The following is an 18,546-nucleotide window of genomic DNA, read 5'->3' as shown; positions in this document are numbered from 1 at the left end:
ATAAAAAAAAAGAAAAAAAAAGACGTTAATTATGACAATTATGCCAGATTTCAATATCAAATAACATCTAAATAGATGTTATAAAAAAAAAAAAAAAGAAAAAAAAAGAAAAATCAACCCCCTAAAGTTGTCATGAAACTAAAAAACTTGACGCTTATTAAACTTTAAAAAAAAAAAAAAAAAAAAAAAAAAAAATTAACCAGGCTTTAAACATGTTTATTTCTGCTAGGAAGTTTACCTTTTTAATACAGGGGTCTTTGGGAATTGACTGCCTTTTGGAGCCCCTAGCAGATTTTTGACACTTCCACATCAACTTCACTTTTAACCACCGCAGGTTTCTGCTTGGTCGACACGGCAGCAGATGATGGATAAACCTCCGGGTTATACAACCTGTTCAGCTCTGCTCCAGTGACCGTCAGCTTGCTCTGACCTCAACAAGAAGCATCCCTTTTGTCACAGAAGAAATCAGACCTGACCTTGTCTGGAGCGACGCCAAGCTGCTGCTAATCCCCAAAATACACTCGAGTTCAGCTCCAATCACTTCATGAGGCACATTTTCCAGAACACCTGTCTTAAAAAAGCTGAAGGAAAAACTTGAATCTGAATTCGTGCCCTTAAGCCTCTTAAACACCAAAGCAACAACAGTACCCCCTGATGTGCCTCCTTATGTCACCAGCGTTCGCAGGGTAAAAAAAACAACTCGAACACACCTCAAAAATGACCGCCTGGTGTCAGCAACGTATAATCGGGGTTATAGGGCATATCTTGGAGCAGGCGTCGGTAAATTAGTCTATAAGATAATAACAACAAAAAAAATGTAATTGTGCTTCTACAAAAGTCCGAGCTTTCTTCTGTGTCAGTTCTTGCTTATTAAAGCGTATTTTAATCAATTTTTTCCACAAGAAATCTACATTTTAATTCAAACTTGATACACATTACATGGACATTTTGTGCATGAACGTTTTTATTTAGCACATAAACCAACTTGACGTAGCGAATGTGACATTGACATACAACAGAACTGAACCTTCTATCGGCCCAAAATGATATCAGCAGTCAAATTAAGCCAGAGAGGAACTTACCACCCAAAGGCAAATGTTAACAAATATTATGGACGTTCCTGACACTGATTTACGACTGTTTGTTTTGGTCTTTATTGACCAGGACAGCAAAACAGTTCTCAATGCAACAACACAATAAACACTGAACACAATGACTCTTGATTTAATAGTGCAGACAATTCTTTTAATTAATTTCCTCCAGGTGCTCACAGCCTCCCTCCTCCAGACCTGCGAGTCAAACGGTTTTGGCACACCACAGAGGACCCAGCAGACCGTTACCCTCTCATGGCAGCAGCCACTGTATTGACATTGCTCCTGAATTCAAAAGAGGTGTAATTTTTCATACAAAGCTGTGGGTAAAGAAATATTTTGTGGGCATCTGGGTTTCTCCTCTGGCATTTCGCAGCTGGATCAGTGGAAGGTCACAAAGACTGTAATTACAGCAGCTGAGGAGGAAGAAATGGGTCACAGTGAAGTCAGAGAACAGAAGAGGAAACATCAGTCCTCTGAGCTCCAAAGTACTTTTAAAACTCAGTTGCAGTGATCACCGCGTCAGGTGGAGTGCTGTTGCACCCTCCCCTCTCAGTACCGCTCCAGTGCTCTCTACCGCCCTGCCACCATGCCAGTGCCTCTCCTGCACTGGGTTACCAGGGGTGGGTCAGCGGAGGGGTGGGTGTCTGTTACAACTTGTAATGAGATCTGCTGTGAGCACTTCACAGAGGCTGTTGCTGTTTACCGTCATACACAAAGTGACGTGGGGAGCGACTGTCCTTATTGGACCTAAACCAGGCCTGGAAATCTTGCCGTCTCCAACAGATCCAGCAGGGAATCGAAAGACAAAAAGCGCTGCGAGGAAAAAGAGACATTTCAGTGGCTGTTTGCAGGATGTGTCACAAACGAAAAGTACGGAGTCATCTGCGCGTAACGCAACTTGCCTGCAGGGAGTCATCTGACTGCGAGCTCTGGTAAACCAGACAGTCAATAGCATCCATTGATTGAAATTCAGACGTTCAATACTTGCCCCATTTTACAAAAGAGAACGGGTGCAGCACAACAAAAAGCCTAGGGCCTCTATTTTTATCCCCTCTTTACCAAAGCAATGTATTTATTTTTATCATTATGACCAATCCAAACTTGTTTCCTCCATGCTGTGTGGCTTTAACCTCTCATATTTACTTGACCCCTCACGTGCAGGTCACCGAGGCAAGCCGATTCACTGCACTGAACTTAATTCCATCTCAATTAGCCTTAATTGCCCACAGTGTAAATAAAAAGCCTTAGCAGCATCCTGTGTTTATTGTTCAAATGCTGCAGTTGGCTATTTACAACTCACAGAGCTAATAAGAGTAATGCGCCACTCTCTGCATAGAAGAAGACAGGCTTCCTGATAACGCCAGAGGGATTTCAACATGCTCAGACTAAAACGAAACAAGAATTTAAAAAAAAAAAAAAAAAAACTACTTTTACTTCATTTTACTGCAGTCTGCATCCCTATGAAAACAAAGATAGAAAATGTTAAAAGCAAAAACAAAAGTATGCAAGGTTGAGAAACCGTGATTAGAAATGAAGAAAAATGTAAAAACTTATGTTTCAAACAGTCCATAAAGCGGAGTTGTGACTTCAAATGTTTTACCTTTAAATTTGATTAATGTAACATAATGCTCTTTTTAACCTCCACTTTGTACTTTTCATTAAAGCTCTTGTAGTCCCACACCCAAAGTGTCAGTTTCACTCATCCGGGGGGAAAAGTCTTATGCCATGAGGGAAGTGATCCACTGATAAGTTTCCCTGCAAATTCAGCAGCAGCAGAATTTGGAAAAAGACCAGAAGAGCTGAGATGTTCGTAGTGTGAACGTTGATGAAAACAAGAAAAAAATAAATAAATAAAAAAGCTCATTGGATCACATTGTCTTTGATTTTGAAAAAATGTGGACATTGTGCACAGTTTATAAACAATGCTGCTTTTTAACTTTCAGTTAATGTTCTAGGATGATAAAACATCTCTGCTGCCGTCGTACAGATTTCATTGGGAACAACCAAATAATAACTTCATACATGTTTCTATATATGCTTAGCCAGCATAAAGGTTTCTAAGCTTTATACTAACCATTAGAGAGTGATGACTACTTGCTAATCTGGCACATTCACATCAGCCTTTTTGATCAGAGTCCGTTTGCTCGGAGAATCCGCTTTATTTGGGGAAATGTGAACACGGCGAACAAATTCTGATTCAGATCAAAGAAGCGGACTCAGTCTGCCTACAAACCCACGTCTGTTTTAAGTGGACAAATATAGAAAGCGGACTACAATAAAAGTCACTTCCAGCAATCCTAACGTAGCATTGCATTGTGGGTAAATACATAGCGATCGCATTAAGAGTCCTCTGCCTCGTCTGTTCATACTGCAGTCATTATTGCAGAGTATTTCTGCAGGATACTTACATAAGACAAAATAAGAAACCCAAAACAACGATAGTTTCCACCTCAATGTTTAGTTTGCAAGAGGAAGAAGATTGTTCTCTTTTGCTAAATATTAGTGCAGCGCCCCCTTTGGTGGGAATGGGGATATTTTTTTGTAAATGTTTGGCTTGTTTACAAAAGTGCAGTGAGAGCGCACTCATGGTCCACCCCCCCTACAACTGATCTTAGTCCCCAGTCGGACTGAGTCTAGCGGACTATCCTGATGTGAAAGCACCCTTTGGCTAAGAGAGAGGTGATGGTTCGCTAAACTAGCACTCAGTCCTAACCTAACAGATAACTGATTGCTAAGCTAGCAGTCAGAATTAAGCAGACCAAACAAATAAAAACAGTGGTATAAATATACTTATCTAAACACTTAAAAAAATCTTATTTTATTTCTAAATCATGCCAAACTATTAGTTTAAAAACAAACATGCCAACTTCGGTGAAATAAACACCAACAACACGACATTCGGATGATGTTTTGATGCTGAATAATTAATGAGGCGTTAGTCTTTAAACAAGTGATACACCATTTTGAAATGTGAATATTTTTAATACTGTTAAATACGGTTAATGTAAGAATGTGCATGTTGCAGAAGGAAAACACTCAGCGAACATTTGAAGAGAAAAGTTACTTGATAGCTAATACACCATCCTCGCTGGTGATAATAAATTATTGACTCCAGGTTAACAATGTGACAATGAGTATCCTCTTGAGTACATAGTCTTTGTGCAGAACCTGAAAGCTCTCCTGTCTGAGCCTCAGCCACTCTCTGCCTCCTGCTTCCTCCCCCTCTCCACCTTTCTCCCCTCCTGAGCTCCACCCATGCAGCTCCTGAATGGAAAGGTGTGCCTGCTTTTACCACGGTATCTGTTTACTCTAATTCCTTTTTCTACATACTAGGGACGCACTGCAGCTGCTCCTACGAGGAGGCTTAGAGCTAATACACTCAGATGTTCACAGGCTCTGCAAGTACAAACCAACCCCCCCCCACCTCCTCAGCTTCAAAGAGGCTTCGCAGCAAGCACATGCACTTGAGAATGCATGTGGTTTGATTAATAGCATTAGCAGTGGAAAGACTCGACTACATCCTATCCATGTGGTGCTGGAAAATTCCTTGGAAACATGCAGACAGATCACCTATAAACCCCCTCTAGGTCGTGCACTATTGAAAACATGTGATCATAACTGTGTAGTGGCTCCAGACATGGTTCAGCATTAAGTTGAGTCTTTTTCCCCCACTTTTTTTTGTGCCATTTGCTCTGCAGGAAATGCACCTTGACCCCAAATCTAAGAGTGAATGTCTAATCAAGAAGACTCCCAGTCCTGGCTCTCTGCACATATAACAAACTCCAAGCCGTTAGGCATGAATTGTAAATTAGAAGACTGACAAATGAAGCAAAGCACTCAAACTTATCTGAACCGTTGACACAAAGTTGTTTAAATCCATTGCACAATGGACCTTGAAAATGTTTTAATGACCTATAACAGAGCTGATTTCTGTGTATGTTTCTAAATTTGGAGGCCGAGTCTGAGAAAATAAGCTATGCAAGAATTTGCATCAGGGCCGTGGCGTTTGGAGCTGTTCAGATAAGAGCCTGGTAATTGCTCACATTTGACTTTTCAAACAGTGGATTCTTAAAAAACTCTTAAAAAGCTTGGCGATGGAAATGGAGCATTCAGAGAGAAGTTCTGGTCCGAACTTCTCTCAACCTTTGGATCTTGCTTATCTTAAAAGACGAAGGAGATGCGTGAGAAGCTAAAGATACATTTCATCTAAAATCACCATCACTGCTACCATGCTAGATCACATGAAGCCCTTTCTTACCCATCTCTGTAGCTTTACGTGCCATATGCAGAGAAACAACTCATAAGGATCTCGTTCTGAGAGGCCCCATTGATTAAAGCCACATAGAACAAAACCCCCACCCCCGCTCAGATGCAGAGTGAGGTTATGTAATAGTGATTAGACACAGGTCGGTGTCTTCCGACACACCATCCATCAGCTTCAACAGTAGCTGGCTTCCTCTTGAATAAATTACCAAGATGTTTGGATTAATTACGAAATGTACTTGAGCAAAGTCAGACTGTTCATGAAGCTAAACAAGAAGGATTATAGACTTTTATAGAGATGCACGTTTTCAACTCATGAATGAAATAATGAGAAAATACTTTTTTAAAAAACACATTCATACATTTGAATCACTTAAAGTTAGCTGTTGAGATGTGCACCCATCCTAACTTGTCACTAACCTTTTTCTAAGCCATGTTTGTTTGTGTTTTGTTTTGACACCATGATCACGTGACACACCTGATGAGATACGCCCATAGAAGGGTCCAAGAACACCCATTTCAGTGCGAAAAGTCTTGGATTGGACAAACTGGATCACACCCTCCAGCTGATCTGGGAGCACGCTCATAAAACTTCCTGTGACGAACGTGAGCGCTCGGGTGACCCCATCTATCAAGACAAAACGAGACAGACCCCAGAAAGCACGACGGGGGCAGCGTGATGGATTTTCTGGGGAGTTCCTGTTAGGATTTATAGACCGGGGTGTGTTCACTACAGCAGGCGGAAGCACAGCCATCAGTGATCGAAATTCCGCAACACTCCAGATATTGTTCAATCACATCTTCAACTTTATGACTTCTATGTGGTTCACAAGGAGCAGCAGCCTTCCTGACTTATGACTAAGCGCCGGAGAAACGGATACTGAACGGCCTCCAGCTGACTGACAGCAGGTTGCTCATTTCCCTGCAGCATCTCTAAATCAGACAGAGGTGGAGACACAAAAAGGATCGCTTCCACAGCCTCACTTTTCCATAGTTTAAAAAGTAAATACATGAATAAAAATGTTCCCAAATGCTAATTTGCCTTCTGAGGAAGATTTAGACCAACGCCATACTGATACTTCCATCAACTATGAGACAAACGAAACACTTGCTTCACTTAAAAATTAAAAAACAAAGCAAAACACTAAATCAACTAAATTGAAATTTCATGTCTGCTTTGTTTAATCGGTAGAAACACTTCAATAAAACAGCAACAAAATGAAGTTTGGGTTTATTAACCTGCTCAAAAGCACTTTAAGGGTGCATTCACATCAGCATAGTCCACTAGACTCGTTCCAACTGGGGACTCGGCTCAGTTGTAGGGGGGTGTATTCATTCATGTCGAGATTTCGTTCACGCTGCACTTTGGTCAAACGAGCCAAACCTTTACAATAATATATCCCCATTCCCACCAAAGGTGGCGCTGCAGCAGTATTTAGCAAAGGGGACAAAGTGAAGAAGAAAACCATTTCCTCCACTTGCGAGTTGAACATAAAGCACAAAACTATCACTGTGTTGTTTTTTTTTGTTGTTTTTTTTACTTTGTCTCATGTAATTATTCTCCAGAAATACGCTGCAACAAAGACCGCAGTATGAACAACAGATGAGGCAGAAGACTCTTAGCGCTATTGCGTTTATTATTTATTTATTTACCCACAATGCAATGCTACATTGGATGCTGGAAGTGACTTTTTTCAGTAGTCTGCTTATTGTATTTAATCCGCTCGAAATGGGCTGAGATCTGCATTTTTTTGACGGACCAAGTCCACTTCTTTGATCTGAATCAGAATTTGTTTGGCGCGTTCACATTTCCCCAAACGAAGTGGACTTTCTGAGCAAATGGATCAGATTTGAATCAAAAAGGCCGGTGTGAGTGTGCCCTAAAATGCCAATGTAAACATAAAATAGGGGGCATGTATACAAATTTCTTTGCTCAGATGCCGCTTAGGTTCATTTATGAGAAAATTTTTCCTCTTTCTGCTCATAAACAATGATTGTAAATGTCTTTTCAAACAATAACGTTAATGGCTGCAGGTTTTTAGAGATGTCGCGCTTTAAAAACTATTTTCAGGAGGTGTTATCATCTTAGCCAACTTTCTCATATAATGTTAACAGTACGTTTTATGGTCATAATGTGAGTAGGTTAATATCATCTTCATCATTTGATTTAATGCCATTTCTCTATTTAAACTAGAATGATAACTGTGTGTAGACGCTGATTTAAGCACAAAACTGCAGACCTAAATTGTGCTTTTTAGTTTGTCTTTTTTTTAAATGATATTCTTGCACAGCGTATAGGATTAATTTTTTTTATTTAAGTGTTTAAGAAAAGCTGTTTCTCTTATAAGGTCAAAAGCTAAATTACATTTCAGTGGAAAGAGGACATCATGCAGCCTCTGTGTACTCTGTAATAAAAGCATGTGAGTTCACTTGTTTCATTAAGTGCAGCTCCGGACAACAAAGACCATCATCATGCTGGTGTTGGACAGCGGAGCAGAAGACATCTGAGCAAAGCCAGACAACTGACTGAACACAGAAAACAGTCTTCAACCTGCTTGTGTTTCTGTAAAGCCACCGGCCACGCAGAGCGAGAGAATGGCCGCCACCTCTCTAACATTCCCTGCTTTGTCACAGCCGTTCTGACACTCTTCTTCTTTTATTAAAAGCGGGGTTTCGAAAGGTTCAGCGTTACAGCACAGGAATTTGATGACAGGAAGCATTTGGTGAAGTGGCCAGAGCTGACATTACACATCCCATTATGCAATCTAGCAAACAGCTGCTATTGTGGAGGAGAACACAAACTTTCTGGTTCTCTTACTAGAAGTGAAATGTGACACACAAGTAGTTCACATGCTGAGTCAGTTTCCTGAACAGCGACAATGTAACTTCAAAATTCCTGGCAATGAGAGGCTTGCTTTTGTTACCAAATAAAAGCTCCAAAACGACAAGCTTATTATTTAACTGTGACAGATGCTTGCAATTACTATTTTAAGATACATTTGCTTGTCTTTTCCTTTTTTATTTGACCAACAGTCCCACACCTAAATCCAAGCTGATATCATGACGTAGAATAATAAGGAAATTGACTGATTGCGGCTGTAACCTTTCCATTCGGGATAAGTGTCATTTCCTCTTGATGCAGTGGAACGTCATATTCTGTATGTGGATGTGGGTCAGGAAGCTGGCTTTGGACCTGATCAGGTACAAACATTTACAAGTTCCAGGAGACATTTAGATTCCGATTGTTTGGGTGCCAATTTTATTTAAATTGCAATTTTCATGATTCCAAGATATTGCTTAATTTTGTATATATATATATATATATATATATATATATATATATATATATATATATATATATATATATATACACACACATACACATATATGAATCAGTCATGATGCCTGAGAAAGAAGATGCGTCTGTGTCCATTCGAACTTTTTAGGCAAAAGTTGAATTAAAGTCAGCTCCCCTTATCTTTGACCAGGCGTGCAGCCTGAGCAGGGGAATGTGGGTGTGGGTTTGGGAGTGTTTGGGAACACAGGGTTGGGGTGTGGGAGATGGGAAGTAGGAGGCGGGAGGTTTACTGACAAGGCCGGTGGAAGGTACAGCAGATTATGACCTTATAAGGACAAACCTGGGCAAATTAGCTTCAGCAGTTAACACCTGAACTCCACCTTCCAGCTGTGAAAATAACCTTCGCACACACGCGCACACACACACAGACTGACTGGAAACTATGGATGTGGTGATAAAGATTATTGAAAGTAATGCATAAGCTATTACACATGCTGTATTTGCAAAAATATGTGAAAGCTGCAGCAACATCTGGCAGAGTACAACCGTGACACCTGGGACTCCAAAGACTCTGAGATAAGATGCCAGCCAGCGCCTTTATACCTGAGGGTCAGGTTAGGGCTTGTATGGGACTCAAAATATTTTAGGCACTCTCTGACATGCTGGGTCTGTGTGTGAAAACCCACTAAACACTGACACATTTTCTGTTCACACCTTTTAAAAAAAAAAAATCTTCAAACTGAGGATAAGCATATCAAGCTAATGCAACTCCAGTTTTTATTCCCTCTGAGATTTATAAAGTATTTTCCACTCATTTCATTTTCCATCTAATTTCATCCACATTACGACAGACATTTGCTTGTTACAGAAAACAAATTGTAATAAAGCTTATCTTCTCATACTTTCTGTTAAAATGAACCCACCCACATCTTAAACTTCTAAGAAGCTCCTGGTTGATGAGCTAAAACAGCAAGCAGACCGGAATAAAAGAGGATTCAGCTGCAAGGAAAGGCTGAGAAAACGTAAAAATGCCTCCAGGTTATCAGTTCATCAGCGGCAAAGCTGACTGCTGAAGCCTGGAAGGAATCTTTTTCCGCTTTGCCTGTGTGTGTGTGTGTGTGTGTGTGTGTGTGTGTGTGTGTGTGTGTGTGTGTGTGTGTGTGTGTGTGTGTGTGTGTGTGTGTGTGTGCATACATGCATATAGTCAGGTCTGCATCCCTCTCAACATGCCCACCTTTCACTACTGTGTGTGAAGGGATGAGAGGATGACTGAAGCATTCCTGCTTCTACAGGATGAGGATGATGATTAGATCAATGAGGGTCATGCAGGCGGAGAAAGGTACATGTCATTACAGGAAAGCATTTCATCACAAAATTATCAGTTTTCGAGTGTGTGTGATCCCAGTTGGACTTTCGTGTCATATGTCAGTTGTTTTTTTGTTTTTTTTTGTTGTTGTTTTTTTTTTTTAATAATGATCTAAAGAGGCAGCAGCATGATCTGATGACCTCTGATGTCCCTGCCTGCCATCCACACCTGCTGCATACCATTCCCTTTAGTATCCATGGTTTGCTTTCGACCGGTGGCAGCTTGCTGATGACATAATCCAGGAAACTACAAGCGGAGAGCTTCGCAGTGCAAAAAAGAAACTTGGGGAAAAGTTTTCCAACAGCAGCGAGAGGGGCCGATTATTACCATTTTTGGGCAAGCTCGCTCCCAAGCAAGCCCAACCCAAACCACAGCGCTTACTCAGATTCCACAGCGTTTTTCGCCCCCCTTTTTTTCCCCTTAGCGCGCGCGGGGGGGGGGGGGGGGGGGGGGGGGGGGTAGCACCCCATCTTGATACAGGCCATTCATACCCAAGTATAAGTAGAAGAAGAAAAAAAGAGCAGCAGTTGTGAGAAGCGTGCTGAAGATTTGGACTTGTTAGGATGCCATATGGACGTCTTCCTTTGTTCCAAAGATAAAAGTGTGGACATGTCTGGTTACAAGTAAGGAAAGTAGAAGAATATAATCTGAAATTAATAGGTAGTAACTTTCGAACTGTCTTTTTATCTGGACATTCAACTCCCAAAACTAGTGAATATCTCCTCGCGTGACTGTAAAAACGCGCGTAATTTCGCCAAATCTCTAAATAATGGGGACACAACGTGAGTTGTGGTGCGCTTATACCCCCCCCCCCCCCTCTTCTTCCTCCTACAAACTCGCATACACACATCCTCTCATGGTTAATCCACGTCGCATCATATGCCAGATGAAAGGAGGGGCCACGCGAGCGCGCAGTCAAGCGCATGGCTGACATCTGTTGCGCAGGAATGGTGGCCGCACTGTCTTTTTAATTGTTTTTCTCTCCCCCTCCTCCTTCACTCCTTCCCCTCTCCTGCCCGGCTAATGGGTGGGCCCTCCTGCGTGTAATTGCCGCAACAGGACATTTTTATAAAGCTATGTGTGGAAATCTAGGGGAGATCTCCACGCGAGGAAAAGTTTGGGAGCAGGTGGGGGGGTCTCCTGACGGAAGCCGCGCAGGTGAGAAACAAAGCGGTAATAATGAGGCTGGTAATTAAACAGCTGGTGATGTCTGACGTCCAAGTGGCTGCACCAACTGATCGATCTGCTGCCACGGTCTTTAAACACCTCCTCTCTGATCTGTGGCAACAATATCACTCTACTTCATTGTGTTAAACATCACATCAGGTAACAACCCCGCTTCCGCGCAGGGTTGAGACGAAAGTCGGTCTCACCTTTCTCTGCTGCTTCTCCCATGCAGGATCCAGGAGGAGATCCCGATCCCAGTCATCTTCCTGCTGCATATAGTCATGTTCTCCATCATAGGGATCCATATTATAGACGTATTTATGTAGAATCGCTCTCTGCTGGTCTCCTTGGTCCCCTGGTCCTCAGCAAAGGTAATTTTTTTTTGCAGCAGCAGCAGCAGCTCAGGCTTCACGCATTCAAGACGGCGTATGGATGAAATTAACGGTACTCCCCCGGCTTCCTTTTTTCTATCTCTCTTTCTGTCTCTCCCCCTCCAACTCTGCCTCTTTTCGCTTCCTATCTGCTGTTTTTTCCCCAGCAGGAGCACCCCGCGGCAGGCAGGCAAGCTGTAGGCAGGATCTGTACCGAGGAGAGACAGCCGCAAAAACTTTGCTTCAGACAAATTGAATCGATAACCGACTGAGTAATTTGATTGGATGTCTCGGGATCATAGACTCCGCCCTCTCTATGCTGATTGGCTGTCTTGGCTGTCACTCCGTTGGCTTTATATCCAAGGTTGACTGCGCAGGTTGATCCTAACGTCAGAGTATAATTAGCTTGTAATATAGTTAATTCGTTCATTTATATAGTATGAATGTTTTTCTTTTTTGATTATGCATTAGATATAGTTTTGTTGGCTAGTAATTTTAAACAATAAGTAACAAATTTTAACCTTTATATAAAAAAGAGCAGTCAATGTGCTTATTTACGTTCAAAATCTTCTTCCAGTTAAAAAATATATGGAAGTAGCTTTAACTAAGTACCTAAGTCAAATGCTTAATTCCCTATACTTGCTCTATACAGCTGCTGATTTTGACAATTAAAACCTTATATTTATAACAAACATTATCTAAACAATAATTTATTATTTTCCCTAAATGGACCTGAAAGGTCATCAGAGTCACAGAGATCGTTTTAAAGTATTTTAAATTCTCTAGTAACGTGACATCAGCAACATATTGTTTGGGCTCAGTAGGTTGTGAGGTGGATATGTGGACTGGGACTTACAGATCCCTATAGATACCATTAGATTGTTGAGTTTTGAGACCGGGTAAACCGGGTTGTGTTTTCTGAGATCTTCCTGTTCAGTTTTTGGAAGGTTTCTATTGTAAGGAATGTTGTTGCCATTTGACAAGAAGCATGACTGATCCCCAGGAATGTTTAGTTAGATGGCAAGTGTCAAAGTAACATCTATGTGAATGCCATGGATGCAGGTTTTCCCAGCTGGGCTTTTCATGGTAACAACACATAACAGTGTTACTTACACAGCCTGGGGTTTTAATGTTTTGGATGTTCGGTGTAAATGGAAATTATAGGTGCCATAGCGACATCAATACAATTTGTATATTTAAAGGCTTAACAGTAGAGCAATGTTAAAGTACTTTATGTACTGATAGCTGATTTGATCCATTTGAATAAATTAACAGAAGTATTTGTGTATTTAAAGATGATAAAATCTATATGTGAAGTAAAGTTAATGTAACAGAGCTAACATTTAACATAAAAGAAGACATTTTCAATGTTTCATCTAATCTGTGAATATGTCTTTGTAATTCATATACTCTGTTGTGACAACTTGCATGAGAACTGCAGAGAAAAACTAGCAAATACGTGACTTTAATATTTTTCTGCATAGTTTCTGACAAAGAAAATGTCAGTTTCTGGACAATAGTAAACAAGACACGAAAAAAAAATTCTACCTCACAGAACTTGCTGAAATCTGTGGATACAGATTGGTGTAAAAAGACAAAAAAATTAAACAAACTAAAATGTAGCAAAAAGAGATGAGATGTTTGAAAACAGACTAAACTAAAACTTAATGTTAAATTCCAGACAGAAAACAACTTTTAAAATGTGGACTTTGCTGCAAAGATGTAAACTTATAACACAAATGCTTCATAAACTATTGTTGTTTTGCCTTTAGATTTGAATAAAAGCTTAATGAAGATGGTAAGAATTGATATGAAAATTAAGGAACATGGAAACTTTGTTTCTAACTTGCTAAAGATTAAAACAACTAACTAGCTGCTTTCAGTCTAAGTTGGCATGCAATAAACTTAGGCATCCTTAGTTATAACATGATGTCCCATATAGTCTTAGACATACAAGTAATTCCTAAAATATAACCTTTGTCCATTTTCTGCTTGTGGATTTCCACCACAGTTGTTTTACTACTTCTTCGACTGAATTATTACCACAAATAAAGTCTCTACTTTTCCACCAACTGTATGTTTCCCTGTAGAGTCAGTGGAAACATACATTTTTCACTTCTTTTCAACAGATCATTTCAGAATTAATGCGCTAATGGATGGCAACTCAGCTACACATCTTAGAATTACCAGTACACAAAATCTGAGTCACCAGTTCAGAATTAAAATAAATGTGAGATAAAGTCTAAATCTCCCCTGTTTTGTCTGAGTTATAATGAATTCTGTCTCAGTTTGGTTGACTTTTGTTCTTTTTGTGACATACATTGTTACTCCAAATTATATATTTCTAGGGGTTTTTTTTCCCCCTCATTTCTTATAACTTGTGGATAAGCATCATATCTTAAAGAGCAAAAATGTTATCAGCATGTACTTCAAAATATATAGTCTTATGCTCAAAATAATGGAAAAGATGGCCATAAACTTTACATGTTATTTGCGTTGGTTTGATTGGCTACACATTTCTGTCATCAGTGACATAAAATAGACTTTACTGACTTAATCTGGGAAAATGGCCCCTTTTCTCTGTAACCATGGGGACGGGGTTATAGAGGCAACCTTGGAAATGTCTGGGAGTCACAAACGAATAATAGGCTACACATCATTTGAGTTAGGCCAAGGGAAAACTAGAAGACCTGGACTTACATCCAACAATTGATCCAACTGATTTCATTGATAATTTCTTGCTGAGTCAGTATTTATAGATAGATGGGTACAAAATGGCCACAGAGATGTTAAACTGCTTCAAAGACACGTACAAGGACCACCTAAGAGAAACACTTGTTTAAATACGCTTTCATTCTAGCTGCCTTGTTCCTTCGAGGGAGGCTGGGGGGCCTTTTATGCATCTGAGCCCCTGATCCTAAACTCTCACAGTCCACCAATGCTTGACAGTGTATGAAAGCAGCGAATGGAAAGGTGAGTCACTGTTCAACTCTTGTAAACTTGTGAAGAGATGGCCAGGTATGTCTGTCCTTGTAAGGCAAGCTGAGTCTCTTCCTCCCTATTGCGTGCACACATGCACACAGAAGCAGGAAAGCAGGATAGCCCTGACAGTCTGGAGAAAGTGGAGCTCTTCCATATATGGACAAACTTCCAGTGGTGCATGTTTGGGAAAGTGATGTCACAGACTGGGAGCAGACTGCCAGCTCACCGCCTGGTCCCGAGCGTTAAAGGAAACTACTGCAGAAAAACGGCAGCAGTGCTGTAGAGATGCAAAGAAGTAAAAGTAGCTGACTGCAGCTTGTCTGGAACACAGTTTGGAGTCTGCTGCTAAGCTAATTATGCACACTTCCATTAGCAAATTAGCTCTGAGCCATTTACAACACAAAGTTATTCATTAAAGTTACATTCAGAAAACTGGCTGCATGCAGCATTTATCATCAGGGCAGATTAAGAATGCTGTTTCATTAGAATTTAAATTATTTAATTAGCTTATAAACGATACACTGACTGAGGAATGAAGAATTTAAAACCTCATCGGCTCTGTTAGCTTGAAGCTAAATGGTACTTCTAATGGTTACATGTTTAGTCTTACGAAAAAAAATGCCTTTTTTCTGGTATTTTATCTTGTAAACTATTATTTTAACAAGCAGCACTCCTTCTCTGATGTGTTTGTTAATGTCTTTTGAGCTCCTGAGCAGGTAAAGTTTGACTAAACATCTAAGCTAAAGCTTCACATTAAACAGCAGCCATGCTTCACAAACTAATGTTGGAGACTTGCAGTGAAGCTGGCATTTCTGAACTGGCAGTTTAAAAAAAAAAAAAAAAAAAGATCACATTGGGTTTCATTTTCTTCTTTTAACTCCTTTTTAGTTTATCTGTGTAAATACTCTGCCTTTAGGAAAGCACAAAGTTGCTGGAACATTCCTTCAAACCTTTAATTATTGCAATTAATTCTGCTTGTGTGGAAAAAAAAACAACAATCATAGGAAACACCCGCTGGGAAAAAAATGAATATCCACACAAAATTTAAGACGATCACCACCACAGCTCATTCCAAGTCCTAACACACCAGCAGGAATCTTATCCTCTTAAGGCCACAAACAATGTTTGATTAAACACATCAATTAACTCAATCTTATTAACCACTGAAATGTGTGCAGTTATTCTGGCGACACGCTCCGCACTGCACTGTTTTTTGAGGGGGGGGGGACTTCTTTATAGTCTAACTACTTGATGGCAACACAATGCTATTCAGCAGAGTCTCAGAATATCCTGAGAAGAGTCCGTGGTGCAGAGAAGCTCAAGCTGAGACACACGGGTCATGTGAAGAGCTGGTGCGTTTGGCTTTATCCAGTCTCTGGCAAGTTTCCCAAGTATTTCAGTCATGTTGGAGGGGGAATTTTTAAATAGCTGTAGTATTAAAGCTGATCCATGTATGGGATGCTGCACCACGACCATGATTATCCCACTGAGCTGTTTGGGTTTGTCAAACATCTTGACTAAAAAATACCAGGGCTCAAACGGCACAGATCTCAAATCCAGATCAGGAAAAAAAAAAAAAGACATGAAAGGATGATAAGGCAAAAAGAAACGGTTTAACAAGTAAAGTAATAATTATAATGCCCCCAATTTTTCAGAAAATAATATGTAATGAACCACAACACTTAGAAGAAGCCATAGACTAAAAAAGTTCCCAGTGCCTTTAAGAAGCTTAAACAGGGACTGAATTATGCCCCTTTTTGCTCAAATAATGCAAATTCCTGAGGTTCTCATCAAACCTATGCTGTATGCTTGTCAAAATACCACAAATACAGTACAGCACTTTCCTGTTTCTATTAAGTTTCACTTAATCTCGCTGCAACTAGCACCATTCCACCTCAAACTTTATCTTCTGCTTGTTGTTTGTTTATTTTATTTAAAGTTTGTGAGTTGATATGAGCTTTTAAAAAAATGCCGGAGTCCTCTCCTCGACGTTCTGTTTAAATCCATGTCTGCTTGAGTGGAAGTCCTTAAAGGCAGTGGTTGTACTGGGCTCCTCCCAGTTGTGAATGTGACCTGAGATGTAAGGAAAAGAGAACTAATATCTTTTAAAAAGCGCAGCCAAGGACCCAGAGGTTTGCTGCACGGTACGTGGCTTCAGCTGTTTGAAGGGTTTTAAGCTCCACATGATTCGGAGTGACAAACTATAAAACTGTAGAGATGGTCGTCAGAAAAAGCTGCTTCTGTTGATTTAATTAATCATTTAGCACACCACTGTCAAAATGTACACAGCCCCAAAGCACACAAAACCACAGTTTGAATACTTCTCAATGCAGAGCAGACATGGGGTTAAATGAAGTGTGTCTCCTTCCTGCTGATAAGTGATGGCCACACATCGTTTCTAAGAAGAACAGGAAATTATTTTGATAAAAAGAAGGAAAAACATCACATAAACAAGTTGATAACCCTCAATTTCATGTCTGCCTGCACTCATATTACTTGTTGACCACCAGCTGGGGAGGCTACATGTTGGGTTTGGTAAGCTTTCCTCACACACACTCTTCTCCGGTCCCCTTGTGCAATGAAAGACATGATGCCAGCGTCTTTAGAAAGTAATGACATCATGCGCTTTTTGGACAATCGGTACACTGTTGGGGAAACAGAGGAATGAAAATAGGCATGATGTGATCAATTGCTGAAAATACTCGGCCATTTGTGCTTATTCCCCCAGTGATGGGTCGGTATCTTGTCGTTCTGAAGAAGACTATTCCTGCCTGGTTCTTCATCGTTTCAGAAATTCTGATCTTGCGAGTGACATATTCCCCTGAGCTGGCATTGAATAAACTTTACTCAGGAGCCAAAAACAAAACTGCAGATAAATGGTCAATATTCTGTTGTTTCTAGCTAATGAAGGAAAATTCAACTTATTATAATTCTTACTATTAACACCTCTTAGTGCTGAGATTATTACAAAAACATAGTACATATATGCACCTTCTGGCCAATTTATTAGGTATATATATATATATATATATATATATATATATATATATATATATATATATATATATATATATATATATATATATATATATATATATATATATAATGTTTAATTGCTTCTTAACACAGATATCTAATCAGCCAATCACATGATAGAAACCCAGTACCCGTTTAGGCTTGTAGACATGATCCAGACTGTTTGCTGAAGTTCAAACGGAGCATCAGAAAGAAAATTGTCAAACTGTATTTGAACATTTTGACAATGTGGCGTGGATGATGGTGCCAGGCAGGCTGGTCAGAGTATTTCAAAACTTGGTCATCTATTGGGACCTTCTCTAGGGTTATACAAGAAAAAAAAAGTTAAGATAAGCACTGGGTTCCACCAAAATGAGCAGAATACCATCTTTTATCATACAAATTCATGTCCATCCTTGCAGCAGCAGAAGACCACACCGAGTGCCACTCCTGTCAGCTAAGAACTGAAAGCTGAGGCCACAATTCACACAGACTCTCTGAAACTGAACAATAGAATATGGAAATATGTTGCCTGGTCTGATAAGTCTCCATTTCAGCTCTAACACTCAGATGGTAGGCTCAGAATCTCATAAACTCAATGGTCTTTCAAGAAGTGCAAATTTTAATATACTTCATGTAACAATATAATAAGATCATTTAACAGTAAATCCTTATGTTGACATTATAAGTGATGACAGTTTGCTTCTGCTGCGCCCCGGTGGTCAAAATGATCTGCAGTTGTATTATTTTGACTTTACTACATAATGTTATACTTTGAAAAACAACATTATGTAATTAGGTTTTTAAAAAAAGTTAATTTTCTTTCAGTCAGAATTGTTCTTGGTGGCAAATTGACCCTCAGTAGGCGCGGAATCCTGGTTGTGCCCCTGTGAGAACAGATTTATGAGGGGAAAAAAAATTATATATATATTTTAACTTTAATAGAGGATGTCAAACCTTTTTCCACTTCCAAACAAAGCAAATTTATCC

General features: G+C 39.9%; 1 protein-coding gene across 7 annotated transcripts in view; it reads right to left on the bottom strand.

Moving 5' to 3' along the window:
* The window catches only part of actn1 (actinin, alpha 1), a 61,738-nt gene extending 49,969 nt beyond the window's left edge, over nucleotides 1-11,769 (bottom strand). For all 7 annotated transcript variants that reach the window (XM_079262018.1, XM_079262013.1, XM_079262016.1 and 4 more), the window contains exon 1: nucleotides 11,395-11,769. In XM_079262018.1, coding sequence (XP_079118144.1) covers nucleotides 11,395-11,493 — 99 coding nt within the window. In that variant the 5' untranslated portion in view covers nucleotides 11,494-11,769. The remainder of the gene's footprint in view (nucleotides 1-11,394) is intronic.
* Between the last annotated feature and the right edge of the window lie 6,777 nt (nucleotides 11,770-18,546).

The sequence above is a fragment of the Telmatherina bonti genome (assembly GCF_933228915.1).
Source record: "Telmatherina bonti genome assembly, chromosome: 22".
Taxonomy (NCBI): Eukaryota; Metazoa; Chordata; class Actinopteri; order Atheriniformes; family Telmatherinidae; genus Telmatherina; species Telmatherina bonti.
Note: the sequence above shows the minus strand (reverse complement) of the source record. Positions and strands in the feature narration are given on the sequence as shown.